Source organism: Sapajus apella, unplaced genomic scaffold (genome assembly GCF_009761245.1).
Source record: "Sapajus apella isolate SASKATOON/1434 unplaced genomic scaffold, GSC_monkey_1.0 scaffold1, whole genome shotgun sequence".
NCBI lineage: Eukaryota > Metazoa > Chordata > Mammalia > Primates > Cebidae > Sapajus > Sapajus apella.
In genome coordinates this window covers 21,672,985-21,691,958 of record NW_022436941.1, presented here as the reverse complement: position 1 = coordinate 21,691,958, position 18,974 = coordinate 21,672,985, and the positions used below count along the sequence as shown (strand labels likewise).

The window sequence follows — 18,974 nt, the reverse complement described above, 5'->3', positions numbered from 1 at the left end:
CAGTGTCTCGTAGGCAAGGGACATTTATCACACAACTTTTAAATTAACTTTTACTTAAGGTGAGGGATGTGAAACTTTTTAAAATTTTATTTATTGTTTTTCTTTATTTAGCCTATTCCTGCTGAATGCAGGCAATTGTTTAATAATACTGCATATAAACAGAAACCTACGTATATTATACCAATAAAGAAAACACTAACCTAAATTTAGACTTATTAAAATAGTGATAAAAGATAAAGATGTTCATCTGAAAGTCTGCAGTGGGAGTAAATGTTGGGCCTGGTGATTGTCAAGAACAAATATTTTTAGTATTAAGATTGACATGGCAGCTTGATAGAATAGCATATAACTCAAGGTTACCACCCTTGTTAGAAATATATTGTTAAAATTTTGCATTTTTTTACTTCCTATAATTTTTTCTAAATATAAAAAAGCATGTTAATTATTAAAGACCTACAAGATTTAGAAATGCATAATATAAAAAGTGAAGTGCCCTGCAATGTCACCAGCCAGAGAAAATGACTATTTACTTTAAGGTATTTACTCTTCCAACATCTTAACTTTTAAAATATAATTATAAAATGTTTAATATTTATAAGATAGAATAGGTAATAGTTGGGTTATGAAGCATAACACTTCAACTGACATCCTTGAATCCTCTAATAACCATTTAGGAAACTGAATATATCCAAAATGATTGACAGTATCAGTATGCTCCTCCCGGTATACTCGAGAGACAGAAAGAGAGAGAATCGAGATCCATCCAAGTTCACTTAAGAAGGTCCATAATAAAACAGTCAAAGTTCTCCTAATAAACTCTACCTTTTCTGAAATAACTACTACTCTAAATTTTTAATAATTTTCTTACATTTTGGTATCCTAAATAAGACATTGTTCAATTTTGTCTATTTTTGAACTTTATAAAAAGGGTATGTATTCTTCTATAACTTGTCTTTTTATCTTTTTAACACTGTATCTCAGGTATTAATCTATATCATTCTTATAGCTGCAGTATATTCATTTTATTTCTGTCTTACAGTATTCTTGTCCATGAATTTGCCACAATTTAGGTATTCACTGAAAGATATGGGATCTTTAAAGTTATTTGCTATTATAAACAAAGTAATAATAATTAAACATATCCTAGTCTAGGAATATAAAAGTATCACTAGAGTACACATCTAGGAGTGGAACTGATTAAGTCCTAGGTTAAGCACATTTGCATCATCACGAAACAATGACAAACTGTGTTCCAAAGTAGTTATATTATATACACTTTTCAGTTCTGAATAAGAGTTCCATTTGTTCCACGTCATCTCCTACATTTAGTATTTTCATACTTTTAAAAATGTTTGCCAATCCAGTAGGTATAAAATCGTTTCTCGTGTGAATTTTTTATTTTTCTTTACTATATTACTCATCAATTTATAAAGCTATTTTATATCCTTTATTCCAAAGAGGCTTAGATTTTTACTGTTCATGTTATAAACAAAGAAATGTAGATGCACACACATACTTCTGTCAAAAAAAAAGTATGAAAATTTTAAGAGATCTTAATAGCAGTCTCTATCATCAACTAGATGAGTGAGTGAACTTTCCTATTCATGTGTGTGGGGTGTGTGTACGTGTTTGTTAAGCTTTTGTGGGCTTTTTTTAACTTAAGTATAACTTCTGTGTACATATGTATACATATATAATACAGAGTGTATATCTTAATATGTGTCAGGCTTGATATAGTTTTACAAAATGAAAATTTTTACTTTTGCTTTATGTTGGGGATTTTTTGCACTTTCCTAATGACAAATGCTATTAAGCATTTTGTCATATGCTCATTGGCCATATATCTTTTTTTTGTGAAATGTCTGTTTAAGTCTTTTACCCCATTTTATATTGGGCCTTCTGACTTATTAATTTTTAAGAGTCTTTATATATTACAAATATCTTCTCACTGTGAATTATGTTTTCACTCTAGGGTCTTTTGATGACTAAGTTATTGATTTTAATGAAATATAATTTATAAATATTTTACTTTATGGTTACTGCTTTTCATATTGTGTTTAAGCAATCTGAACATCAAAGTCACCTAAAAGAAAAGGTAATGGTAACTAGCAGACACACAGTGCTGGGCGCTTGCCTCTTCCCACTAGCCAGAGTGGAAGGTCTAATGATTCACTTCGTACTGTGTAGAGTACACGAAGTCTTTCCTCAGTAGTAGAGAATAGGTAGCTCTAGATTAAACACTTGAAAACTTGTGCAACTGGACTTACTGCTTCCTCTTTCATATCTGCCATCATCAAGTGAATACATCTGGCATAGTTTACAGGTGTATGAGAAACAAGTAGAATAGAGTTGAATCATATCAGTGGCCTAGCCAGCCTGTGCTAGTTATAACAGTAAACCAACCAAGATTAGCAGAACTGCCTAGAAGACACCCAACTGACCACAATGTGGGAGCAATAAGCTTATTGTTGTAATGCTACTAAGATTTCATAGTTGAGGCTGGGCATGGTGGCCCATGCCTATAATCCCAGCACTTTGGGAGGCTGAGGCGGGTGGATCACAAGGTCAGAAGAGCAAGACCATCATGGCTAACACAGGGAAATCCCTTCTTTACTAAGAATACAAAAAATTAGCCAGGCATGGTGGCATGCACCTGTAGTCCCAGCTACTCAGGAAGCTGGGGCAGGAAAATCATTTGAACCGGGGAGATGGAGCTTGCAGTGAGCCGAGATTGCACTACTGCACTCCAGTCTGGGTGACAGAGCAAGACTCTGTCTCAAAAAAAAAAACAAAAAGATTTTGTGGTTGTTTGTTACATAGCAGTATTGTGGCAATGTGTAACTGATACTTTCATGTGGCAAAAAAAAAAGATTTCTGGCCTCAGAGTGATTGCAGAGCTTTGTAATACTTCAAAATGAGATCTTTTTCTGTCATTTAAAATAAGAGGGTTGATTTAGAGAAAAGGTACTCAATGGAATTTAAAGGTTTCAAAAAAGAATACCTATATTCAGATAAGCTATATAATTTCAGTAAAAGATTTCCCCACCCAAGTCTCTCATGTTGACACAGACATGTACTTTAATAAGGACTGTTTGAGCTGGTGAGAAGTCTCTCAGGAGAAAACTGTGATTGTCTTCTCGGTGTCTATTTCATAAAATCATGTGAGTTAGAGGTTCTTCAAAAACTTAAAAACTTTGTATTACTGAACTTTTCAAACATACCCTAAAGGAAAATAATATAATAAAGGCTTATGTATGTATTATGCAGATTCCAGAATTATCAACATTTTGTCAATCCTGCCTGTTCTGACCCCCCTAGTTCTTGGCCATCTTTTCTTAAAACTATATTAAAGCAAATTACAAACTTCTTGCTACTTGATTCCTATAAGCTTCTGTATACAAGCATAGGTGATTATTATTTAAAATCATTACCACACTTTTATTACACCTAACAGAATTAGCAATTATACCCTAGTATCATCAAACAAATTTCTCAACTGTCTCAAAACAAATACAGCTGGTATTTTCAAACTATGATCCAAACAAGATCCACACATTGCAGTTAGCTGTTAGGTTTCTTAAGCCTCTTTTATATCGTCCAATTCCTTATTTTAAGTCAGAATATTTCAAAGGTGATGTGCTGAGTATTTCCCATTGTATCACATTATAAGGCACGTGATATCTGGTCATCCCACCTTTAGTGGTGCTAAAATTCATCATTAGTTTAAGTGTCAACACCTTGACTCCTCCATAATAAAGTTTTCTATTCACTCACCTAATGGTTCAGCATCTAATGATAATCCCTTCCTAAAACTATTATTTCAGTGGAGGGTTTCGTGACTATAATTTTTCTAGGTCTAATTTCCTCTGTATCTAGCTGGAATTCTTGTACCAAAAAAAAGCCTCTTCAAGTACCTAGAAACCCTGAAATATAGTTTCTGTAGTAAAGGCAGGATAACTAAAGGGAAAGAATCACATATTCATTATTTTCAGAGTAATGAGTTGATAACCTCGTAAATGTCAATAAAGATCAATATTTGATTTTTCACTTATTTTTAAAGTATGAATTCATGTTGTATGTTCTACACGTTTCATATAGTATGGATTTTTTAAATGTTTTAATCCATTCCAGCAATTAATATTTTAGATATTCAAATTAACCCATCATATGGATCCCTTCAATTGACTTCTGCAGCCTTTTGCTATAATGTCATTAGTTTTGCCGTCATCTTTGCCCCAGCACTAATAATTAGGTTCATTTGTTTTCTTCACTTTCATTTTTTATTTACTCTTAAAAAATATTTACATAGCTGCATGGTCAAACAATGTAATAAGATAAACTTATGGAAGGTTTGCTTTACTGTCTGTCCCCTCTACTTATTGCTTTCCTCTCTCATAGGTAACATTTTTGGATTGCCCATCTACTACTTTTTTATAAAAAGATGAACAAATACTTAGTATATAAAAAATACACGCCAGGAACCATGGCTCACACCTGTAATCCCACCACTCTGGGAGACCTAGACAGAGGATCACTTGAGCCCAGGAGTTCAAAACTAGCCTGGGCAACATGATAAAACCCCATCACTACAAAAAATACAAAAATCAGCCATGTGTGGTAACATGCACCTGCAGTCGCAGATGCTTGAGGAGCTGAGGTGGGAGGATATCTTGAGCCCAGGAAGTTGAGGCTGCAGTGAGCTGTGATCATCCCCCTGCACTCCAGCCTGCACTACTACAGAGTGAGGCCCTGTCTCAAAAAATAAATATATATGAATATATGTTATATTATACTGCTACAACACATTGTATATTATATAAAGGCATAGTGTGTTTATAATATGTATTGTATAAATATATTATAATCTTAAATAAATATATATAAATTAACATTCTTTCCTTTCTTACACAAAATGTATGCTATAAACACTGTTTGGTACCTTGCACTTTTCATTTAAGTTACTCTTAAAGATATCTGAATATCATTCCTTTTCATATTTATTTTTCTTTTTGTAACAGTATAATAGTTGATTGTGTAGCTATACCATATTTTATTCATGCAATCCACTTTTTTGATATTTGCATTTTCTACTCATTTGCTATTTAAAATAATAATAATAAATAGCATTGCATTAATCTTTCTGCTGGAATCCTAGGGATTGCTGGGTCAAAGGGAAAATTTATATAAGTGTTCACTAAATATTATCGAATTACCCTCAACAGAGTGGTAACACTCCTACAAATAATACATGAAAACTCATGTTTCCCCACAAGTTCGTAATGGAGCATATTGTTTAGGATTTTTGACAATCTGATAGATCAGAAATGGCATCTCAGGATAATTTTAATATGCAGCATTCCTGTTAGGAGAGAGGTTGAACCTCTCTGACATATGTCTACGGGCCCATTCAAACTTAGTTTTTTTCAGTAAGCTGTCTATTAATATCTTCTGCCTATTATTCTGTAAAATTAATGGTCTTTTCACTTTTAGAAATGATTACATTACACAAGTTGCACATTTTTTCCTGGTTTATCTCTTTCGACTTTAAATTTACATCCACTTTGGGGCAAGCTAAATGGAAACTGCCTCCATTTCTCAAGAGAAGTCGGAAAGATGAGAATTCATTTGTATGCATGACTTTATTGCTTTACACTAGAAATGGGCTTTAAAGGACAATGTTCTCTAATTACTAATTACTGGTTTGACAACGCCTTCACATTGAAGGGTTCTAAAAACAAAATGACGGTTTTTCCTTAATGTCTCCCAATAGTTACCTGGATTAGAGTTAAATCATTTAAGCAGACATTGTGCAATGCAGTTTTCATTGGTAGGTTCACCTGAAACTTACTCAGCCTAAAGTCTGATGTTCTAATGATACCATGACATTGAATTTTATGATTACAGTGAGGATTTGGTAAAGCCCACTTAAATGATTTCCAAGCTAAACAAATTTCATCCTTGGGGCTTCAGCTACCCATTTTAACAGTGCTCAGATCAGGTGCAGAAATATAAAATTTTTCCCTGAGGCAAATTTTGGCCCTGCTCAAAGGTATTATCTTGATTTGTCCTACTTATAGAGGAAGCATAGCCTTCTACTGCAATAGCTACCCTTTAAGATGCTCACCTTCACCCTCAGTTTGGCTGATAAGCCAAATACATAGGTTTTAACTAAACAAATTTTTTTTAAAAGAATAATTTCAAACTCACTATTTCTCAGTATTTTTTCTTTCAATAAACATTTATTGAGTACCAACTATGTGCCTGGTACCTAGTAAAGAGACTGAGATAAGGCAGAGACAACAAAGGAGAAGTTTCTTGTGTTATGGGTCAGTATAGCCAAAACAGCAGAAAATGAACATAAACTCAAATAAATAATAGTACTTAGTGGTAGGTCCCAAGAAGAAAACAAAATGGGCTAACAGAAACTAACTGGAGAGGCTCATTTAGAATGAGTAATGAGGGGAAAGACTCTGCTTAGAGGGGTAACATTTGAGCTGAGAGCTGAATTATAAAAAGCTAAAATCACAGGGATCTAAGGAAGCAAGTTCCAGGCAGAGTGAGTAACAAGAGCAAAGGAGGTAAGCCAGGGGTCCCCAGCCCCCCAGGCCATAGACAGGTACTGGTCCAAGGCCTTGCAGGATGTGAGCGGTGGTAGGTGGGTGAGTGAGCATTACCACTCACTTTGCCTTTCGTCAGATCTGCCACAGCACTAGATTCTCATAGGAATGCCAACTCTACCATGAATTGCTCATGCAAGGGATCTAGGTTGCACACTCCTTATGAGGATCTAACTAATGCCTGATGATCTGATGTGGAACAGTTTCATTCCAAAACCACTGACCCATTCATAAAAAAAAATGTCTTCCAGGAAACCAGTCCCTGGTGCCAAAAAGGCTGGGGACTACTGGGCTAAGCAATAGTGGCATGTACAAGGAAAAGCTAGAAAGCTAGACTGTCTGGAGCACAGTGAGTAAAGGAGGGCATCCTTTTACATCCAGGGAGTTTTAGGTCTCTATTCCTAGGGTAAAACAAAAAGAATGTTAGAAATAGGGCAGGTATGAGAAGGTATCAAGACAGCCTTGGTTACTTCATTGTCTTTGTTTGTATACATTGTCTTTGTTTGTTTTTAGTGTGATTATAAAAGGAAAAAAAAGTGAAGATCTTGAATTTGCATCTCAAAACAGGAATCCACCTAGAATATAATTTACTTTGAAAAAATATCAAATACTATACATATATACCAGTTTATATCATTATACTTCTTAGTTGGTAAAACAATGTTGATTTTCTACCTAGCAATTATTTACCCCACCTTCCTTGCCACCAGAACCAATTTTTTCAGATGTTCAGTTAACAATGTACTCAGAGAAGGTAGGGCTAGCATCGGGGAATGAATCATAATAACTACAAGCAAACCGTGGCTATCCTATTACTATTTTCCAGTGATTCGTTTAGGGGTGATCATATGAGCCAATTCTGGTTAATGAGACATAAAAGGAAGTCTAATGAGGCACTTTTGGAAAAGTTTTATCTAATAAAAGGAGAGAGAGATGTTGAAAAGAAGCAGGAAAAATATCCCTTATTCTTCCTGCTTCTTGCTTTGGACATTTCCATTTGAAAAACTGATATAGAACCCTGATGGTGCTGAACTGCTGACCTAGCTAACCCTGAACTGCCTACCTCTGGACTTTTTATGAGAAAGCCCATATTTCTTCAAGCCACGTTTAGTCACATATTCTGTTATATGCAGGCAATGGTAACCTCAGTAACACAAATGGACACTGCATTATGTTTTTTGATTCATAGCTTTTACTTTAGGTTATTTAGCTATATACTTTGTACTCCCCTAAATGTCCTGAATTATAAAAACAAATAGTTGTCCCCAGTAAAGGTAGAAGTTCTACATTCACACTCCACAAGAGAATGTTCCCACAAATCAAGTGTGTATAAATTATATGCTGCCTATATTCTTCTGAATCCTTTCCACTGTGCATTCTATCTTTAACTTAATTACATGTCATCAAGTACCAAACCAAGTAGGCACTAAACCATAGACAAAAACATCTTATTCAAGAAGTCCTTTCCTATAAGAAGAAATATACATTTCAATGCTCTTCCATTCTTTTGAGTCAACTACATAGCTACTGTATAAAGAAGTCCTTAATAACACATATAGTTACTATAATTTCTGTGGTTAAGTAATGTATGCGTGACTCCATACAAAAAGGAGGCCTATGACTTTTAAGTTAAAAAAAAAAAATCCAGTTCAAAAAGGTTTTGAGTCATTGTATTACAGTATTTTTGGAAATAGAAGACATGCAGCTTGAGAGGAAAAGATAATTTTGGACATTCTCATGGGAGGAACAGATCCAGAGCCCTGATACTGTGCATTTACAAAGTACCTAACATAATTTTATAAATACTATTATCTCATTTAATTAGTTTCAAAGCGTATATAATTGTTCCTTTTTCCAAATTAGGAGACTAAGGCTCAAAAACAGGTACATAACATGCCCAAAGCAATTAGCTAATAAAAGAGAAAAGCAGTGCACACATGTCTGTCCAGTCAAGGATCTTTCCCTTACACAACATGATGCATTAATACCAACAATGGCATTAAAAAGCCCTCCACAATCTGGGCTCTGTCTTATTCTCTGGCCTCTTTTCTTGCCATTTCCTTACTTTGCAAGAAACCCTGATCTGTCTATAGTTTCTTACATATATGATGCTCTTTCTCTTCTCTGGGACTTTGCTCCTACCTTGCCCTCTATAAATAAGTGTCCTTCTCTTTCTCTGCACATCTTCCCCTGGATGACTTTTACACATTCTCTAAGTACGTAATATTCCTCCATTAGAAACTATTTCGTAATTTCCCCTGCCAAGATACATGATATTTCTCTTCTCCCAAAATACCTACTAGCATTGTTCTTGGTACCCTGTATCATAATTATATTTGTGCATTTGTCCCCCTCAACTCTACTGTGATCCTTCAGAATGGAAATGTTCCTTTCCCCCCATCTTTGTTTTTGCACCTAACAAAGGGATTGGCACAAAAAATATGCTGAATAAAATTTGCCTTATAAATACATTTGTAAGCAAACAGACTAGCCAACCAGTCACATTTCCTTCACAGGGAAGGATTTACCTTCTAATTTTTCCTTGCCACAGAGAAAAGTACCCTGGAAGAGGATCTCATATTGACAGAAAAATGTCCAACAAGATTTATGAAGAATATATCAAATTGGGAAGTAGTTTCTGAACTAAAATACTTACTAATAATTATGAAAAGAAAGTATATAATAGCACAGCTCTCCAGAAGCGCTTTTAATCATAAAATAGTATACAGCTCCAAACATGTTTCCTATCTCTGTTTTAAGAGTTACTATTAGGCCGGGGAAGGTGGCTCATGCCTGTAATCCTAGCACTTTGGGAGGCCGAGGAGGGCAGATCACAAGGTCAGGAAATCGAGACCATCCTGGCTAACACAGTGAAACACCGTCTCTACTAAAAATACAAAAAAATTAGCCGGGTGTGGTGGCATGCGCCTGTGGTCCCAGCTACTTGGGAGGCTGAGGCAGGAGAATCGTTTGAATCTGGGAGGCAGAGGTTGCAGTAAGCCGAAATCGCATCACTGCACTCCAGCCTGGGAGACAGAGAGAGACTCCGTCTGGAGGGAAAAAAAAGAGTTACTATTAAAAGTAAGAAACATACAAGGAAGTTGTCCTCCTAACAATCAGTCAGTAAATTCTGAAATGCAACTTCAGCAAAATTTGCTTTAAAATGTTTTAGCATAACAGCAAAATAATTTCTTTGTTTTTTCCTTGCCCTATCTTCAGCCAAATAAAAGAGTTTTTTTTTTTAAGTAAAAGTACTACACAGCTAAAGAAAGGATAGAGCTGCTTCCCACATTGGTGCTATATTTAATAATATACCAGAGTTTATATTTTGTGTCCAAGATTTTATTTGCCTTCAAAAAGACTGCTGTACATGAAGAGAAATATATGAAGTAGAAAAAAAATCAGTTTGAAATGGTTAGTTAAGAGGATGGTGAAATGGTAATTACTGTGATTTATTTACATTTGGCTCATAGTTCTCAGGTTAAAAGTTCATTAAAATCACCAAACTTAAGGGTGCTAAGAAATGCAAGCATTTAATTCAGAAGACAAATATATTTTTTCATAGTTCTAGGGAAAATACATTTTTTTCTCTAAACCTACTGGAAGTCTTGGTAATTATGTTAGAAACAAGAAACACAGAAGATAGTGCAGGCTCTCCGAATAAATGTTAAAGTTTAAGTCATTCATCTATTAAAATGTTTCCATATGTCTGTATACAACAAAGTTTATTGTTTCCCCAACACCTTAGCAAAATGGAATGGCAATTGCAAAGGCACATGACCAGTGAGTAAGGGCAGGAATATGGGTAGGGAAGGGAGAGTATGAGATTGGAAGGATTTAATCTTCAGCCACCTGACTCTTGATTTAGTGCCCTGTCCTTTAAGTTACAACTTTCTCTGAAATATCATTTAAAGTATTGAAACATCCTTTGTCCACATTATAAAGTCCAACTTTCAAACTCACAGAACAAAGAAATAAAAAACAATACTGCATGTTGATAAATATTATAAATGAAAGTGGGATCTCTATACCAAGTTTAATAGTGAATGAAAAATTCTTACAGTTAAAAATTTGGTTAGGAAAATTCAGCACATTCAGTTGTATGCTTCCATCTTCTGCTTTGATCCACATCAAAAAACTAAATCAAGAAAGGCTTAACTGTCTCATGTTGCTGTTCACTAAATACAAGATTATCTTTGTGAGTAAGACTTTTCAATGTGCTGCTTTTTACATCTTCTCCTGATAGCAGAAGTAACCACTGTTCTTGGGGAAAAAAGAACTGAAACCAGCCAAACCTTAAAAGTCATGATGGCCTTTAGGGGTGAGAGAAAGTTTATCCCTTAATTGCTTGCCTACTTCCCACTCACATTTAATATTGGGGGTAAAGTTTGTTGAGTATTTTCCAGAGAGCACTTTTCGCTTCTTTGTTCCTAAGGCTGTAGATCAAGGGATTCAGCATGGGAATCACCACTGTGTAAAACACACAGAGGCTATTTTGTCTGTGTTCATGGACTGGCTGGAGTTGGGCTGTAAGTACATGAAGATGATTGTGCCATAGAAGATGGACACAGCAGTGAGGTGGGAAGCAGAGGTGGAGAAGCCTTTCTTCCGCCCTTCAGCAGAACGCATCCTTTGAATGGTGACACATATGAAGAAGTAAGAAACGAGGATGACCAGGAGGGTGAAGAAGACATTGAGGCCAACCACAAAGAAGACCACCAACTTGCTGATGCGTGTGTTGGAGCATGACAGAGACAAGAGTGGAGGAATGTCACAGAAGAAATAATTAATCTCATTAGAACCACAGGAGAGTCTGAAGGTGCCTGCTGCATGGATAGAGGCATTGAGGAAGCCAGAGACATAGGAACCAATAGCAAGGAGGGCACACACACCTGCTGTCATGGTGGTGGTGTAATGAAGGGGCCTACATACCACTGCATGGCGGTCATAGGCCATGGAGGCCAGAAGGTAGCACTCAACAGTGGCAAACCCCACAAAGAAGAAGAACTGAGCTGCACATCCATTGTAGGAGATGACCTTGTCCCCTGACTGCAATGCATCCATTGTTTTGGGGGCTACAGCTGATGAGTAACCCAAGTCTACAAAGGAGAGGTTACTGAGGAAGAAGTACATTGGAGTGTGGAGATGGGAGTCTGCGTGGATGATCACCATCATTCCCCGCATCGTGATGAGGCAGATGAATAAAAATGCCAGGAGGAGGGATATCTGAAGATTGGGGTCATCTGTTAATACCAAGAGGATAAACTCGGTGACTTCTGTGCTATTCTCCACTGTGACAAACTTGAATTAGCCTGATGATTAAAGACGAGACAGCAACAAAATTCAAATGAAAGGATGAGAGGGGATTATGGGATGATAAAAAAGGTAAAAACTAATGTATAGAGAGAATGTACTGTGTGTAAGATTCATGCTAGAATCTTCTGGTATATTATAGCTTTTAATTCATATGAGGTAGGTGCTATTATGCCCATCTTACAGATAAGAAAGTTAAGGCTCAGGGAGCTGAATATTGAACAAAATAGTCTATTTAGGGGTCAGAATCAAAGTTCGCCCCTTTATATTGCTGAATCCAAAGTCCATACATTGAAGAATTCAATGTTTGAATTCTTCAACATATTTACATCATATAAAGTCAAAATATGATATGGATATAACTTTGTATTTAGTTAATTATTAAACATTAAAAAATCCATCAAAAAAAGTTCATTAAAAATGAACTTTTAATGTTTATTTTTAACGAACATTTAGCATGAGAACTATGAGATGTTTCAAAGTACAGGACTATAAAGCAAAACAAAGTTCCCTAGCTGAATTACGAAACGACTTTCTATTAATTAAAAATATGTACTTTTCCTCATCCATAGACTTTAGCATACTATTTCCTTAGTTATGATAAGGTAGCCAAGATTAAACAGATAAGCAGAAAAAAAAATGAAAATTGTAAAAAGTTACTCGTCTTTATATTTTTCTGATAATATTTCATAAACAGCTTATCATGTACTATATCTTTATTTTATGCAGCACTATAATTTTAATAATAATTAATGATTAAAAACAACATAAATAACATTCCTGAAGGTGATGAGGAAGAATGGAGCTGGTCTAAGTTACTCTGGAAAATGATATCTTAACTGGATACCGTTAGGCTAAAGACACAAAGAACTATAAATAAACATAGCAGTCTAGTGGGTAAATCTGTTTCTTGTGGCGATAGGTATTAACAATTCTGAGACTAATTTGCATGTATACTCAGTTTGAACACATAAATTACAGAAAGGGAATGAGGTTTCTTGATGGTAAAGACAGAAATTACATATAAGCAAAAGAAAAGGCTAGAATGAAACTTGTGGTGCTGGATGAGAGTTTGTGATGCCAGTATAAACTCATTTATCTTAATATATAGAAAATATTACTTAAAATTAATAAATTATTAAGATATTAATATTTTATTTATTTAATATATTAATATTTTAACATATGTGGACAGCCAGATACAGAAATATTACACATGTACAAATACATTGGTTAGTATACACAGACATATTTCCAAGGGCTGTCAACTGAGAGAATCTAGAAGCAGTGACACCATATAGCAAGGAAGCCATCTAGGGCCCATACCTTGGTTTCTAAATATAATTCATCAATAAAAGGAACCCAGCTTCCTTAGAGAAATGGATGGTTTTAGGGCTAAAGTAGGAAAATGCCAGATGAGTCTGGAGAACCTGGTAGTGAGAGAAGGTAAGAAAGTGATCAAGAAAAGAAAGAGAAGAAGGGGTGAGACATGTCAAATGGATCCAGGAACCAACCTGAAGAGCTCCCAGTGACCAAAGTTAAAACAATTTGAGCAAAAAAAATTAAGATAGAACTGGATTATAAACCAAAGAATAAAACAAATATCCCTGAGTCAATACTGACATAAATAAATGATTAAACAATAACAATGAGATAGAAAGAAATAATTATTACAGATACTCCTTTACAAAAAAAATCCAAGTAATATATTTAGATATGCCTGTTTCCAGGAGGTAGATCTTAATTCTTTCCACCTTGAATGTGAACTGAATTTAGTGACTTAATTCCAATAAATACAGAACAGGAAGCTGGGTTCAGTGGCTCACACCTGTAATCCTAGCACTTCAGGAGGTCGAGGTGGGCAGATCACCTGAGGTCAAGAGCTCAGCCTGATCAACATGTAGAAACCCCATCTCTACTAAAAGTACAAAATTAGCTGGGTGTGGTAGTACATGCCTGTAATCCCAGCTACTCGGGAGGATGAGGCAGGAGAATTGCTTAAACCTGGGAGGTGGAGGCTGTGGTGAGCTGAGATCGCACCATTGCACTCCAGTCTGGGCAACAAGAGCGAAACTCCATCTCAAAAAAAAAATAGAAAACAAAAATGAAAAATAGTAACTTTACAGTGGAGAAAGATGGCAAAACCAGTGTCTTGTCACACCAGTGACAAGTCATGTTGATATAATGTGCTCCCGAAATGATGAAAAGCACACACACGCGAGCGCACACACACACACACACACACACACACACACATACACACACACACATATATATATATATATATATTTTTTTTTTTTTGAGACAGATCTCATTCTGTCACCCAGGCTGGAATGCAGAGGCGTGATCTCAGCTCACTGCAACCTCAGCCTCACAAGTTCAAGGGAGTCTCCTGCCTCAGCTTCCTGAGTAGCTGGGACTACAGATGCCTGCCACCATGCCCAAATAATTTTTGTATTTTTAGTGGAGGTGGGGTTTCACCATGTTGGCCAGGCTGGTTTCTAACTCCTAACCTCAAGTGATCCGCCTGCCTTGGCCTCCCAAAGTGCTGGGATTACCAGCGTGAGCCACCGCGCCCTGCCACTTCTGCATTCTTTATCAAGATCTTTAACCTCAGTATCATCATGAGAAGATATCAGATAAACCCAAATTGAGTAAAAAATACTTGATTAGGCCAGGCGTGGTGGCTCACGCCTGTAATCCCAGCACTTTGGGAGGCCGAGGTGGGCGGATCACGAGGTCAAGAGATAGAGACCATCCTGGCCAACACGGTGAAACCCCGTCTCTACTAAAACTACAAAAAATAGCCGGGCATGGTGGCACGTGCCTGTGGTCCCAGCTACTCAGGAGGCTGAGGCGGAAGGATCGCTTGAACCCGGGAGGCGGAAGTTGCTGTGAGTCGAGTTTGCGCCACTGCACTCCAGCCTGGCGACAGAGCTAGACTTCCTCTCAAAAAAAAAAAAATACTTGACTAGTACTCTTCATAAGTGTCAAAGTCATGAAAACCTAGGATTATGTAAAACAGTGACTATAAAACTGTCAAAATTAGAGGAAAGAAATGTGACTAAATACAACATGCTATGCTGGATTGATCCTGAAATAGAAAAAGGACATGAGTGGAAAAACTGGTGATAGCTAAATAAAGTCTGTAGTTTAGTTAATAATATTGTATCAGTTTTAATTTGTTAGTTTTAACAAATGTACCATGGTTATTTTAGCTGTTAACACTGATACAGCTCTGAAGAGTGGAGGAATGCCAAAACTGGATAAAATGACACAGACAAGTGGAGTGGTTTAATGAGTGGAGAGTTTAATAGGCAAGAAAGAAGGGAGAGGAAAGATGGAAGAAGCACCCATGTACAGAGACAGAGGGAAGTGGAGAGAGGAAACCCCAGTGCCAGGCGGATAACAGCCAGTTATATGAGGAGGCTAGAGGAGGCGTGCCTGATTTGCATAAGGCTCAGGGGATTGGTTTGACCAGGCATGTCATTCACGGAGTCTGCAGAAAAAACTGGCCCACCCACCCTAGCCTTTAATATGCAAATACAGGGCGCCATGATGTTCTACACAGGTAGGAATATGTGGGGACAGCCATGATGCCAGGCACACGTGTGGGCTGGGGCAGGAGGACAACTGTGGGCATCATCACGTTTGGGTGGACCCAGTTTCTAAATGGCCTGTATTTGCATATCAATGGTCGCCAGCCAGGCTCTAAGAGACAGGGGCTTTCCTGCTAGACAAGAAATGTTTCTAGAACTGCTTTAAAAGAGAAAATCTTTCCAAGGACCCCTTTTCCTCTCTAGCTAATTTCTTAATGACTCCTAAAACAACCTTAGGGAAAGCTGGGTGAGAGATATATAGAAAATCCCTGTGCTGCCTCTGCAAATTTTCAGTGAAATATTCCAAACTAAGAAGACTTTTGTTAAAGGTGATACAAAATCAGTGAAATAAGTAAGAGTAAAGAAAGTCATGGTATTAAAAAAGAAAATGTGGCCGGGCATGGTGGCTCACCTCTATAATCCTAGCACTTTGGGAGACCAAGGAGAGATCACTTGAGCCCAGAAGTTCAAGACCAGCCTGCACAACATGGTGAAACCACATTTCCACAAAAACTACAAAAATTAGCCAGGTATAGTGGCACAAGTCTGTCGTCCCAGCTACTGAGGCAGGACGATCAATTCAGCCTGGGAGGTAGAGGCTGTAGTGAGCCATGATCACGCCATCCAACCTGGGCAACAGAACAAGACCCTGTCTCAAAAAACAACAACAAACAAAATGTAATTACATGTGCTGTCATGTCACAAAAAAACTAAATCCATTAAGTCATTAAGGAAAATAAACTATTTCAATGTCAAAAACTAAATCTATGTACTGGCATCAGTTTTTGAAGCCTTTCCCATCTTCTCCTACAATGGCTTTCTTTTAATGTTAATTTTATATTTGTTTCAATTTAATAATGCTTCCAGAGATACTTCATACCTATAGCACATACACATATATGGTGTCTCTTCCATCCACATTTTTACCTGTCACTACACTATACACACTATACTGCAACCTTATTTTTTGTTTTTTTTCCCACTTACAATATAGCTTAGAGACCATTATACAGCTTTATAACTGTCAACTGTATTAAATGCTACTGTTGATGAAGTAATTCTTCAAAATAAATTATGCTCTAAAAATATACAAAAAGACACAGGACTGGGAGGAATTAGCTTATGCAAAAATTAATTATATGTTAGAAAAACCAAAAATAATTTCATATAAATTAGTTTAAAAAAATAATACCAAAATAAAAACATTCAAATCTAAAGTGATGTCTCTGCCACCTTTTCCACATTATTAAATGTGAAAACAAGGTGCTTCAGACCTTTTAATTTACAAGGAAAACATCACAAGTTAGAGAAAATAAATATTTCCATGAATCTCACCAAGCAAGTAGGCAAATGTTTTTGGATTAATAAAATGTAGACTTATTTACTGCTAAGAGTTAGAATCTACAAGTATTTGAATCTTAAAGGACAAACCTAAACAGATTTTTCTCAACACTTAGGTTATAAATTATATGCTAAAAACATACTCAAATTAACAGTTTTTTCTTAATTTACCTAGTTAAAAGAAACTGGAAAATACAAATATCATTTGAAATAAACTGTGTGTGTGCGTGTGTGTGTGTGTTACTCTGGAAATACGGTAAGGAAAACTAGTATCATTAAATGTGAACAAATATATACTTAACTGAATATGTCCACATTTAAACAAAGAGGAAGGTTTATTTGCTCTAATTACATTTTAATTATGCAGCCCTATTCAGAACAGTGGGAAAATGCAAGACACCATTCATTAAGGTTTTCATATATATAGCAGATCACTTCTTTCATGGAAAAAATATAGCAATATTTACATTCATAACTTACTGAAGACTGTATTTGAGAACTAGAACACCTCTGTTTCAGGGAAAACATCCTGCTGCCTGGGCTTACATATATGTGCTTCAAGTTTATTTTTATATGTTCGAAAAATAAAAAAAATTTTTCAAATCAGGGCTCAATGCTTTCACTGCCTAGGTCTTTAAGTTTCATTGTAGGTCTATTAGGCAAAAGATTTAAACCTTTCCCTACTGTTGCTTTATTTAAAATATAACCAACAGGAACAAAATTTCAAAAATAATATAATGAAGAACATTCTCAAATTATTACATAGCTAAGAGCTACAATTTAAAATTTTCTATCAATGAGTATTTTTTTATGTTTACTGAACAGTCTCCAAAAGTAAAAGTTATTTAAAATGCCCCATACTACTGGAGAATATAAGTATATTAAAAAGAACTTAAATCACGTTAAAGAAAAACATAAACATGTAGGGAGAAAAAAAGGAAATAACCAAGTGTTTAACTGTTATCATATATGCTCTTAAGTATAAGAGGAATTGGAAATAAAGAGAAACCAGAAGGTCACATAGAAGTAAGGGATATAAACAGTGTTATCACAGGAATCTTTCTAAGAACTAGAGGAATAGACAAAACAAGTAGCTCAAGTCTTAAGCCTATTTCCTAAATACCTATTTGAACTTTTGATCAACCAACCAACTTGTAACTAAAAGCACTGAGAGATTATTAGGGCCCATTCTTGTTCATTATATTTTCTGGTATTTAGGTTGTTCGACAATATGAACCAGTACCTGCAAGGACTCATGGCGTTGCCTCTTTTAACATAATCAACTTTCCATCTAAGAACCAAAAATATTATTTAAACCTGAGTAAAAACTGTATTTAAAAACAAACGCCATTCTTAGGCCTATATACTTTCAATTGACTAAGATTAACAAATACAGATGATTTTTTAACTAAACAAATCATTTTTAAAACACAAACTATAAAAAGAGCCACGTGAAATATTAGTGGCAAAACAGAAACACATGCTATTAAAAATATCAAAGAAGATAAAGCTATGTTTTTCACCTATTCCTAATTCTAAAATTCTGGCAGACTTACTACGTGTAAAAACTGCACAGTGGTGTGTTCCCACATATCATAATGCTCATTTACAAAACTTTTCAATTGCTAGCTTATCAAAGCCACATTGCACATTTTCTCATCAACACAGAAGAGCAGCCCTCCTCTTAAATGCAAATAAAATCCTCTTTGCCTACAGAAATTAATGAAAGCATATATTGTCTGAAAAGTCAATTTTATGCTAATTTAAACACACACACACACACACACACACAGCATATAATGTACATGCCTTTCCAATCTCATGGCCAATTATTCACCTCATAACCTTACAATACACCCACGATTTTGTACTTACAATTTCTGAAATACATTTGAAGTCAAATTTGAGAAAAAGCATTCCTCACAACCAGTAGCCTTCAATCTAGGCTGATTCTAGCTTCACTAATGATAATCACTTTAAAATAAGATATAAAAACAATGTAAAACATGTTAAATGACATTATGACTGGCTTATACTTTATGCAAATACAGCATAAAGGAATAAAGCACTTGCTGACTCAAGGACCACTGCTTTGGACTCATGA

The 18,974-nt window shown here is 35.7% G+C and overlaps 2 protein-coding genes across 3 annotated transcripts in view; both read right to left on the bottom strand.

Annotated features, from left to right (window-relative positions):
- The window catches only part of DTWD2 (DTW domain containing 2), a 174,952-nt gene that overhangs the window by 31,235 nt on the left and 124,743 nt on the right, over window positions 1-18,974 (bottom strand). The window lies entirely within an intron of this gene.
- On the bottom strand, window positions 9,587-13,810 carry LOC116546742 (olfactory receptor 5B21-like). Its single transcript, XM_032272938.1, has one exon. The coding sequence runs from the start codon at window positions 11,799-11,801 to the stop codon at window positions 11,082-11,084; it is 720 nt and encodes a 239-aa protein (XP_032128829.1). The 5' UTR covers window positions 11,802-13,810; the 3' UTR covers window positions 9,587-11,081.